This window comes from Condylura cristata, unplaced genomic scaffold, assembly GCF_000260355.1.
Source record: "Condylura cristata isolate star-nosed mole 26May11 unplaced genomic scaffold, ConCri1.0 scaffold00027, whole genome shotgun sequence".
NCBI lineage: Eukaryota > Metazoa > Chordata > Mammalia > Eulipotyphla > Talpidae > Condylura > Condylura cristata.
In genome coordinates, this window is record NW_004567128.1 from 8037099 (window position 1) to 8049342 (window position 12244).

The 12244-nt window shown below is 38.2% G+C and overlaps 1 protein-coding gene across 3 annotated transcripts in view; it reads right to left on the reverse strand.

The window, feature by feature from the left end:
• Positions 1 to 2053: 2053 nt before the first annotated feature.
• Positions 2054 to 12244, reverse strand: part of RPS6KA3 (ribosomal protein S6 kinase, 90kDa, polypeptide 3) — a 103487-nt gene continuing 93296 nt past the window's right edge. For all 3 annotated transcript variants that reach the window (XM_012730335.1, XM_012730336.1, XM_004689903.2), the window contains 6 exons: positions 10830 to 10988; positions 8363 to 8524; positions 5942 to 6018; positions 5063 to 5180; positions 3411 to 3551; positions 2054 to 2755 (listed from right to left, as the gene is read on the reverse strand). In XM_012730335.1, the coding sequence (XP_012585789.1) occupies positions 2633 to 2755; positions 3411 to 3551; positions 5063 to 5180; positions 5942 to 6018; positions 8363 to 8524; positions 10830 to 10988 (780 nt within the window). In that variant the 3' untranslated portion in view covers positions 2054 to 2632. The remainder of the gene's footprint in view (positions 2756 to 3410; positions 3552 to 5062; positions 5181 to 5941; positions 6019 to 8362; positions 8525 to 10829; positions 10989 to 12244) is intronic.

Below are 12244 nucleotides of genomic sequence, written 5' to 3' on the forward strand. Positions count from 1 at the left end.
TAGTCAGCAGCACTCACTGGTGGAGGGTCTCACTACCACAACTATGCGGGCTGGAGAGACTGGAGGTGGAGAAATGGATGGCAAGGTTAACTCAGCGGAAGCATGACATTTAGAGCGCATTGTTGGCCAAGATTGCTTTAAGTCAAAGGCAACGGGAACACCACAACCACGAGGAAATAAATTATGTTCATAAACTGCTTTTTAGGCAGCACGTCTTCATTTTTGTGAACTCATTACTTGCTTTTCTTCACTAAAACTGGCAGCTAGACTAGGCAAAGAAGGCAACATCTTTGAAAGCAATAAACCTGGTATTCAGATACCAGTAGAGGACTGCCCCAAGAAATAGTTCTCAAACAACTTGGTTCTTGGTTCGGTGATGACAAGGGGAAGGCAGCACGGTGTTATGAGGAGAGAAAACTGAATGGGAAGTTAAGGGTTCTAGTTTTGCTTTGGGTCTCAGGTTCCATACATGCAATCTGAGAAAGTTGGACTACTTGGTTTATTTACACATTTACTTCTGATTCTAAAAGACTATGGATGGATAATACACCAAGCACTTGTGGAATAGCTTCAGAACGAAAAATCTAGAAATAGATTATTCTTCTGCCCAGAGTTACATTAACATTTTAAAAGTGGTAAGAATTTGGTATGACTATGGTTTGAAACATTGAATGGGAGAGAAAGAAAGAATAAAAAGCCTTTTCCCCAAACAGCTTTAACAGCATCCATATTTTCAGAAATTTAAAAAGGCTTTCTCCATTTAGGCTTTCTGAAATCCCTCCTCTGATACACTGAGAAGATACATTTGGTTTCTATGTAAAACTCATTTTGTCACTGAGGCAAAAGGAATGTTACAGATGTTTCCCTTATTTTTTAATTGCATAGAGGAGAAATTTAAGAAATAACAAGTGGCTTCCAAGACATTTAAATAACCTGTGCTCTCTTGGCTTTGCAGTCGCAGGGGACTAGTTAAAGCTGTGGCAGGAAAGCAATTTCTAATGTGAATGGTTTTGCATATGGCTAAGAGAGGTCTGTTGGGCACAACCTTGATGAGGTACATCACTCCTTGCTTGTATGACTTTGATTGTACAGAATGATGTATGCTAGGTAGCTTGGCAAAAATACAGTAATAGTGGATGCAGAAATTTCTTTAATGAAACAAAGTTGAGGAAACTACCAAATGAGATAGCTAACGAATACTGTAATCTAGGCAGACACAGAGGCCATAATGAAAATGGATCATTTCTAGAGTAAAAGGAAGCATTACCCGACTATAAATCAAGAGGAGAGATTCAGAAAACACTCAGTGATGAATATTCTCTTAGCCTACCATAACTACTTCAGGTTAGAATAGAAGTTGTTTTATCAAAAATGTTTTATTCCCTAGAATAAGAAAGTTTAAACTCTATTTCACATAGATTAAGAAAGTTTAAATTCAATTTAATAATTTTAATAAAGGCCCATGGCCTTTATTACATTCAAATTAGCATTTAAAATAGAGCACTGAATTGGGATAAAACTTCTTGTGATTTTTTTTTTAATCGTATTTTCCTTTCATATATACAAGAACAGGTAACCTCTTATTATAGGCTAACTTCTGCAATTTGCTCTAGTTAAAGCAGAAATATCCAATGGGATGTCAATGACCTGTTGCTGATTTTCTTCACCAATCTCTTCAACATGAGTCTTGAAGGTTTTGATATATACTGGCAAAACACCAAGCTGTATGGTAATTACTATATGTGGATACAACTTAAAAGCACAAGGTCTACTTCCGTAATTAAAGAAAAAGAACTCCAAGGAGTTACAAAGTATAGGGACTGACTTCATAATGCACTCTTGATGTCATGCCGCAAACCTGGTAACTTCCTCTTCCGTGACAGCTCTCTAGGCTAGTCTCACAGAGCACCTGACTTTTAAGAAACAAGTGAATGAACGAACCAGTGACAAAGACATGGGGGAAGATATGTACATTTTGGAAGTATTACATTCAACAGCTGTTCCACTATCAGGCCATTTATAGGGCTGTCCAACAATACTGTTAATTCAGGTGAACTATTTAACCAGATTTAATCGTCAATTGATTAATAATAATAGATTCCAAGTTAAACAAGGCATGTATACATTAAAGAAAGCAGTACAGAAATGTACTGTATGTGAACTGTTTACAAAAACATACAAAATGTTGGATGGCACAAGGGATACAGTGCTAATATAAACGGATTGTTTAAGCTAAGTGCTTAACATAAACTGTCCATCCCTATAACTAATAAAGAATATTTAAGGGACATGAAATATTTCCTATAAAAATAATGCTATATGGTGTAGAGTACTTTATTCAGTGTATTTTTAGGTGGTATTCATATGTTCATTATTCTTCTTGTTGATTCAGTGAATATATCTTCGTCACGTTCCATTTTCATTTCATCTGAAGCTCCAGGAAAATCTAACTTGCTAACAATCATTTAAAGCGAGAAGAGACGAAAGCGGGAGCAGCAGCAGGAGCAGCAGCATTATGGGTACCAGCTGGGACAGAGTGTGCTTGCAGGTGTCTCTCAGATATGTGCTACCTGTCGCCAGAACTTGTGCTATCAGCTTACACCATGGTACCAAGTATCTCACTGAGGTCACTTCACAGGGCTGTGGAGGTGATTTTCTTAATACCTCTCCGCTGAGCTAGAGTAGAGCGGCCTACTGGTTCCAAAACTGGTGACTGATTACGGTTTAAAGCAGAGTATGTAGCTGCCATGGCACCCTGAAAACAGGAAAGAAAGTACACAGTAATAATGACAATGGGTAGTGAAAGGTATATAGAATATATGAAGATTTCCCCCCAGGTAACTTCATATAAAAACTTTTATACATCTTGTTAGACTCATTATGAAAATAACCACATTGATCAGAACCTTTAATTGAACTACAATTGCAGAGGCTTTGATCAGAACCTTTAATTGAACTACAATTGCAGAGGCTTATAAGGTAGAAGGTTGAAATTATGGATGAAAGAGGACAGGGACAGGCTTATAACAAGCACTTTTCTTAGGATGAGTTAATCTGTTTTTCATTTGCAATTCTTTAATATGAGAGGTATGGCAAGGCAGCATACTTCTTTGGAACTTGTGTTCTGTCACTGCTAACAACCTCAACAAGTTTGATTTTGGTTGTGCCCAAGAAAGAAAAGTGTGAAGAAAAGTCGGGAAATCCTTAAGCTTATCTGCTTATCAGAAGTCATTTTTAAACTAACTTTGTTCTGATGAGTAGGCATGTCTTGGCTTTTTCTCTTCTGTCACCCACAGGAAGAGAACCCCACACGAGAACAGGACACAGGCAGACAGAGAAAGGTGCTGGGACACAGTTAACATGTCTCACAGTCTCTTCTGGAGGGTGCAGATGACAGCGTGGCCACTCACCTTCACTAGATGTGGTGCGTCCTGTCTGTTTAATTGGTATTGTGGCAACTGGTCCCAGTGGACGATCCAAGGATGTCTGAGCACAAGGGCAGCGGTCAGTCTCTGATGAGGGTCAACATGAAGCATCTTTGACACCAGATCCTATAATGGGAAGCAAAATCATAAAAGAAACTTAAACCTTTCTGTTTACTTGACTTGATATTGTTAAACATTACCCCCTTAGCTTCTGTGACACTAGTTTTCCTCAGGAGCGGACCTTTGGGCTTGCAGAAATTTGTCACCCCCTCCCCCAAAAAAGCAAAACCTAAGCCTCTGTTCCACCCCCCCACCCCAAGAAACAGTAATTTTAGTGCATTACAAAGGGTAAATTTACCACATCTTGTATGTATCTTTAAGTACTTTGGCTTTTTCCTTCTTGGATGTTAAGTTTGCTACATAATTGTAGGCTTGTTTTTAAGTAATTTTCAGCTACTTAAGGCTTTCTTTGTGTGTGTACTGCTTATTATAATGAAAAGCAGCAAGTAACTGTCCAATGATAGGGATTTAATTGGAGGTCTCTGAATGTTCTAATAAAGATTGAGCCCTTAACCTGTGGAATCTGAGGCAGTCTCCCAGTATAACAGTGTCGGAATTTAGTTGAGCTGTAGCATACCCAGTTGGTGCCTTGAGCATTGCTGGAAATGTGGGAAACTCCTCCCCACAGTGAATCTGAGTTTAGGGAACACCCCTTTTAGTTGGTGTCAGGAAAGAGGGATTTGCTAGTATGGCCCTGGCTCATGGAAACATACGGTTTATAAAGAGAAAGGATGGGAAGGTGGGGGGCTATGTGGAAGTTTGGTTTCAGAGTGCTGACATGGCCACCCATGGTTCAGTATCTGTGCAGTGGAAGGTAAAAGCTTCCAGTGGAATTTACCAGCGAGCAAACTAGGCAAAGTCTGAAAGCAACTAGTGCTATTCAGGGGATGGCAGATCTTACAGTGACAATGGCTTTTCAAATGGTTTTTAAGTGGATGCCATGAACTATACTACTGTTTATCATGAAAAATGAGACCCTTTTCTTTATAATATGGACCCAAAACAGAGTACGCTATAGATATTGTAAGCAAGAATGACTTTATAATCAGCGATTCAGTTAAGACACACCCACATGTACTTGGCACATTACCATGGACAAATTCACACTAAAATTCTGGGTCTTGGTCTTTTGTGCAATGGGGATACTACCACCCTTTCCTCTTATCTTATCCTTTTCATCTCTTCCATTAGGGTTGTTAAGAGAATTGAAAGGAGTAATTCAGGTAAAGTGCACTATAATGCAAATTAAGACACAGAAACCATGAAGATCACTACCATTATTATTCATCATGTTCTCTTAAGAAGTAGCTTTACACAAGGGACTATGGTGATGGTTCATGGGTGAATTGGTTGTGGGAATTCTGGGGGGACTACACCTGAGAGAAGAAAGCAAACATTGTGCAAAATGAACAATAAAGTAACATACAGTATACACATATATAAACATATACATACAATACATACATATGTTATACACACACACAAAACAAAAATAGCTTTAGATGCACAGATAATAAGCTCACATTAAAGTTTCTAACATTATTTTTTCTCACATTATAAAAGGAAGTCATGCTTACTTTTGCTGTGTCTGAAACAGAATTCCAGTAACCGCCACTGAGAGAGAATTTTCCGCTGCCTATCCGTGCCAGTATTTCCTCCGGTGTATCATCAGGGCCATTTGCAAATGGAGTGTAACTAATTTATAATAATAAAATGTTAATGAATAACATTTCTTTTTTGATTGTAATTTTTAAATTTATTTGCAGTACCAGAAACTACTCTCAGTCTCATCACTATCAAGCAGTCACCAGCTACTGCAGCCTGAGTTCCAACCCTGCCAGGGAGCTGACCCACATGGCGCGGCAGACCTCTCATGTCCACTGCTGCTCCCTGCAGCAGTGTGTTTCAATTGATCTGCCTGTTCTGTTCCCCACTCTGTCTCTGGTGAATTTTCTCAGCCTCCTCCCCCGACATGCCCTCCACACCTTTGGCCTACACCCCAGTTCTGTTAGGCATAAATAAATGAAATAAATCTTTAAAAAAGCAAAAGTACTCTGAGTAAGGCAGATAATGTAATACTTTACTGAAATCTACCAAAGTATAAAATAGCAACAATATGAAGCTCCATAAGCATCAGGTCAAAATAAAAGACAAAAAGTATTAATTAGATTCAATGCATAGTAATATATTTTAAAATATGAAACATTATAGAATAAAATATTTTAAAACAGTATATATTTATGACATAAGAGAATACCAAAAGTATGAAAAAAACAATTTGAGACCACAAGATATTAAAGAATAGTACATTATGGAAACCAGGAATGCTATAGCTATAGATGTGGTGTTACAGAGCAGTATGTATTAGATAACATCGGAATACATGGAAACACAAGATTAAACAACCTAAAAACTATGTGTTGATGACTAAATGTTTACAATACATAGATACTCACCCAGTAAGCATTGTATAGAGGAGGACACCGAGACTCCATATATCACAAGCAGCATCATAGCCTTGTCGTTTTAAAACCTAGGGAAAAAAATTAGTATTACCATATCATGGTTTATTATATAGATTCAGAAACACTGTGAACTAAATTCTATCTCCCAAATCAATTCATATAAGAAAAGCTCCAATAAAACATGATTAACATATAGAGTAAAATATTAATTCTATTCCAGAACCCTCTAATTTATATATATATATATAAAATTTAATTTTGGTATTTGAATTAATTTCTACTGTGTGCTACTGTGGCACATAGGACTATAAATGAATAGAAAGCGATTTCTTACTTTAATAAATTTATGCTTAACATGGGGTTATAGATACGATTATATAAGATATTTTAAAAATAAACATAGCGTAGTACAAATAATATAGCATAAAATCGTATGTACATATATAAGAAATATGATTCACTCAAGCATTTTAATAATCACCAACTATTATCAGGCAAGAACTGTGACAAATACAAAGACAACTCTGGTTTCCTTAACAAAATTGGAATCTAGCAGGGGAAATAAATAATACATAGTTATTAACAATTCAGCTTGACAGCCTGCTTGCACTGGGCCTCTGTGAAAGAATCTACAGGCAAAGAGAGTGCGGAGGGCAGAGGTAAGAGAGCAGCTTCACCCGTACAGAGGAAGAAGTTCAGCACGGTCAGATCTCTAAGTAGGGACAGTGTGGACACGGAAGGGCTTTTATCAGTATCTTATTAAGGAACTGAGATTTTTTTTTGTCCCTGTAGGCAATCAGATGTCACTGAAATATTAAAGATGGAAGTAAAATAAATAGATGTGTGCAACAGAAAGGTAACAGGGTATAAGAGGAGAAGGGGAGGGACTGGCGGCAAGGCTATCTGACAGGAAGCAGCTTGTGGTAAAATAGTGAAACCTGTTGAGTATCTGCACTGCATGAAGAGCAAAACATGCAGAGATAAACATGGCAGGATTTTGTAGAGCCTGGGTGTCCAGGGTGAGGGGAGGTCTGGTTACCACTCAGGAATCAGAGTGGTAAGGATTTGGGTACAGGCTTGACGTGGAGAAATGACAGAGTAGAGGATCCTTGATTGATTTCAAAGTTTAAACTTGAAAAATAAATGACAAATAGGGCACAAAAGCTAGAAAGTGAAATCTAAGGAGAGTTTCATCATGGAAGATTTCCTGAGGATTAATTTTAGAGGCAAATTTGGAAGCAAAAAAAAAAATTCCAACTTGCCAAGGCTACATCGGGAATCCCACATACCAGGATTTCAAAACTAGACCACTCATATGAAGCAGCGAGCTCATGAAGGGAAATGAGATGGCTAGATTAAGTGACCATGCCCGGACACCAATGTGTGTCCAAAATGCTATTTTATTTCTAAAAGTAAAAAAAAAAAAAATGATGAAAACTTTGGAAAATAGAACAGGGAAATCCAGCTCTACAATCCTATTCCAAAACAACCCTAACATGTTAAGGTTCATCATTTTGTGAACATCTACCACACGGTAAAAACACAGACTTTACAGTCAGACTGCTTGAAGTCAAATCTAGTTTGGTCTTGCATAAGCTCCCACGGTGCCCCTGGAAATGTGAATGAAAGTACAGATCTCACACAGTTATAACAAAAATGAATTATTCTATGTGAATTATATGTTGTGAGAATTAAACCAGCTAACATACAAACGGCACATAAACCCTACATCATAGTACCCATTAATCTTGTTATCTTAGTTCATAGTTAACTGTTCTAAAAATATAGCAATAACAAAAAGGCAAGAAATCTTGAGTACAAAGCAGAGGATTTTAGATTTGCTACTTCGGGAACTACAATTTCTTAGGGAAAGCAGTAACCTGATCAAACCAGCTCCTGAAGATGATGTTAGCAGCTGTGGAGCTCTTGGGTGGAATGACCATGGAATGAAAGGGGGAGACCCGGGCTGTAGCTGTGTGGTGAGGGAAGCAGGGGTTAATAACTATAAACCCACAACCACTGTACTGGTTTTTGGGGATAACATGAGGTAGCTAAAGCTGAGAAGATACAATGACATCTTAGCTAGGGAAAAACAGGTAGATGTTGACAAAAAAAGGGAAGTAGAAGAATCTTAGGCAAGGAAAAGACACTACTTTCTATTTAATTTCATGCACTTCAATAAGCACAGAAATGTTTGTGATAGTAGACAGCTGCAGTTGGTGATAATGCAGAAAGGCAGAGGTCAGGACAGATGGATACAGGTAGTTGTGAACTGATGACAGAGTGAATTAATAACATTGTATTTTAACTATTTATTCAGCAAGTCTTCAGTTAAATAAGAAGTAACTATTCAATACTAACACAGCAAAACTTATACATACTGAAACACTGAAAACAAACTCTCACAATTACCTCTGGTGCAACAAAATTTGCAGTATAACAAGGAGTCATGAGAAGACCATTTTCTGCTCTTAGCTGTTTAGCAAAGCCAAAATCACAAATCCGAATAGATTCCGGATTGCCAGATTCATCCACATAAAGAATGTTGCTAGGTTTCAAATCTCTGTGAACCACCTAAATGAAGTATAAATTAAAGTTACATAAACAATATATTCCCATTACAGAAAATTCCTTATTCCCAAATTGTCAAACAATGCACTTAACAGGATGATGAACACTGACCTTTAAATTATACTGTATTATAAAATGCTGATAATGTAATCATAACTCTTAACATAGACCTGGGGTAAGGAGGAGGGGAGAGAAAAAAAACCCAACTGAGTAAGCGGGTTAAGGAGAAATATAAAAAGCAGTAACTTCTGGCCCTCCCTGGTGGCGCAGCGGGTTAAAGCACTGCACTGAGAAGCTAAAGCCACTTCTGCATGAGTTCGATTCCCGCCTGCCCCGGAGGTGACCACATGGCGTGGCAGACCTCTCCTGACCCGCCCGCTGCTCCCCTCAGCAGTGTACTTCTTGATCTGCCTGTTCTGTTCCCTACTCTGTCTCTAGTGAAGCCTCTCACCGCCCCTGAGCCTCTGGCATGTACCCCAGTTCTGTATGTACAAATAAATAAATCTTAAAAAAAAAAAGCAGTAACTTCTATTTCCAACTTATTCATTCATTCATCAGACATTCATGGAGTGCCTATGTGCTAGGGTATTATATACGGAACTGAAGATACTACTGTGAACAAGACCTTTGTCTTTATGTGCCAGGACTTTTCACAGTCGTGGGGGAAGGCAGAAAATAAACAGGTGAGACGGCGTAACTGGGGAGGTCAGGGAGGATGTCTAGAGAGGTAGCATCTGACCCAAGAGCAGGAGAACAATGAGCAATACAGAACAATGGAGGATGGTCTCATTCTAAGTAGGACGAAGGACACACCAAAGGATGTAAACAACAGACATAGCTCAAAGAAACAGACATGGTGATTTAGTATAAAGAAGCAAAAAAAAAAACCAAATTTGGACTTGAAGTGACCTTCTCTCTCTCATACACACACAATATTGCTCCCTTAAAGTTCTGTATTATTTCTCCCCTTTAATCACCTCTTAAATACTTCTTTTATCATAAGCCTCTTTGACACTCCTGATCAGATTTATGATCCTTCCATTACTAAATTCTGAGTCTATTTAATCCATCATCTCATTTTTAGTTTTAACATTTGGAGCATTACTTCTCTTAGCTACGTTTCTTGAGATTTATTTATTTATGCATACAAGAACTAGGGTACAGGCCAGAGGTGAGAGGATTTACTAGTGACAGAGTGGGGAACAGAAGGAGAGACAGGACAGGTTTGCTGCGCCATGCGGTCACTTCCCTGGGCTGGGGATCAAACTCATGCTGTCATGGCTACAGAGAGCTTCACAGTGCTGCGTTTTGTTTTAATCCCTTGCGCCACCAGGGAGGCCCCTCTTTTGACTATTTTATTGACTACTGATGAGGCACTGGGAAAAGAAAATAGAACACTTTGATGGCTATGAAGTCATATATTCCTCACTGACTACTAAGTTTTACTAATCCAGTACAGAATGTACTGGACAAATCTTGACCAGCTGGAAGTCAACACACTTAGAATGAACACATTCCACTTGTTAGCTTCTAGCAGCAAAGACAAATGAGAATAAAGTCTTAAAAATAAAAAAAAACTCTTAAGAAGTAACAATCCCCTACCCCTTGCTTTCTATTTCTCTTTACTTTTCTACTCTTCTTTTCTCCCTCCCACCCATCATTTCCTCCTTTGTGGCCTTTCCCTCCCAGACTTATCTTCTTTTAAATAGACGATTTTTTTTTTGCATTTTATTAAAAATCTGTATGGATCCAGTTCTCAAATGTATGGAGTAGCCTTGTACTAACAGTGCTATGCTTTTCAGATCAGAAAATCTCACTCATTTTTTTCAAGCTTAAGTATTTAAGTAAGGGGCCTCCCTGGTGGTGCAAAGGGTTAAAGTACAGCACTATGAAGCTGCCCACAGTTTAAGCCCTGGCCAGGAGGCTGACCAACATGGCACAGCAGACCTCTCCTGCCTCCCCATTGCTCCCCTCAGCAGTATATTTAAGTCATTCCACCTGTTCTGCTCCCACTCTGTCTCTAGTGAATCCTCTTCCCCCTCTCCCACACCTTTAGCCTGTATTCCAGTTCTTATATGCATAAATAAATCTTTAAAAAAATAGAATTTAAGTTAGGACTTCAAAGTAGTACTTCAAGCTCAATAGAAGCTTATTTAGAAGACAAATAGGATAATTAAGATAATAATAAGCTTCCATTATGCGATAAAGTAACTTCTATCTTTGTAATTTTATCTCAAACATGGAGACAACAGTAAGTAAAAAGGTTTGAGTATATATGTATGTATGTATTAAATGTTAAAAGACTTACCCCTTGTGCATGAAGATACTCAACAGTTTTGGTTATAGTAAACAGAACAGCACTGGCCTCTCGTTCAGAGAAAAATTTCTGTCTAAGAATTTTATCCAGCAATTCACCCCCTTTCATAAGTTCCGTCACTACATACACGTATTTTCCATCATCATATACCTATGAAATTCAAAACCAAAGTGTAAAAATTTATTAGAAGTTTAGCATGTGTTCAAAACAAAGTTTAGCATAGTGGGAAGAAATAAAACTAATTTTATATTCGAGAAAGAGTTTACAAACAATGGAGAATATAAAATTTGCAAGTAATTTTTATATACACTTAAGAATAGGAATTGGTGAGACTAAATGTCAAACTGTCCTATAATTTCCTTCTGAGAAACATACCTTACAGCACTCAAAGCAACTACAGGCACAGCATATGAGGGGACACTGGGTTTTTTGCTCTTAGGGGTTGTTTCCCTTGATCTCTTTCCTATCTGATGATTTTCCTTGAAACCTCTGCATTGCAGAAATTTCGTATTATATAGACAGAACAAACGAATTATTCTGCTTTTGATTAAACTGAAAGTTGCAGTAAGAACTAAACAGGAAGATTAAATAGCAAAGAGAGATTTCACCCAATCACTCAGAAGCGTGCCACTGATTGCCTAATGCAGACATAGAAAACATAGTGCAATTTTGGATTGGTGCTTGAGGCAACTATGAATCACAATAACTCCCTTATTAAATTGCAATCCCTTTGTGTGGTATAGTGATGTGCATGGGAGGAAATGTGAACCTATTCACTTCAATCATATACAGTTTTGTAAACCAATTTACTGCAATGAAAAAAATGTCTTTTCAGTTCCTTTTTTACCCCCTTACCATAAAGCTACTGCACATCTTTATTCTGTTTCTTAAGAGGTAGCAAGAGCCAGAACCCCAAATGTACCTGACCTCAAAAGATTTTATTCTATTAGGGAGAAAGAGACATAGAAAAAAAAGTTAAGTTAATGTTGGAGCTGCTGCAATAAAAAAAAAAGTGGATTTGGAATTTGATTTTGGAAAAGTAGTTTTTGGAATCTGAAATGAAGGAAGGAGCAGAGATGTAAAATGCAGCACCAGCTCATGGAGCTACCAAGGCAAGGCTGAGCAAAAGGACATTTCACACATTTTATTTTTAAAAATTTATTTATTTATGCACACAAGACTTGGGGTACAGGTCAGAGGTGTGGTAGGTGACAGGATTCACCAGAGACAGAGTGGGGAACAGGACAGGCAGATGGGCGAAGTACACTACTGAGGGGAGCAGTGGGCGGGTCAGGAGAGGTCTGCCGCGCCATGTGGTCACCTCCCTGGCTGGAGATGGAACTCGCACTGCAGTGGCTACTGACAGCTTCATAGTGCTGCGCTTTAACCTATTGCGCCACCAGGGA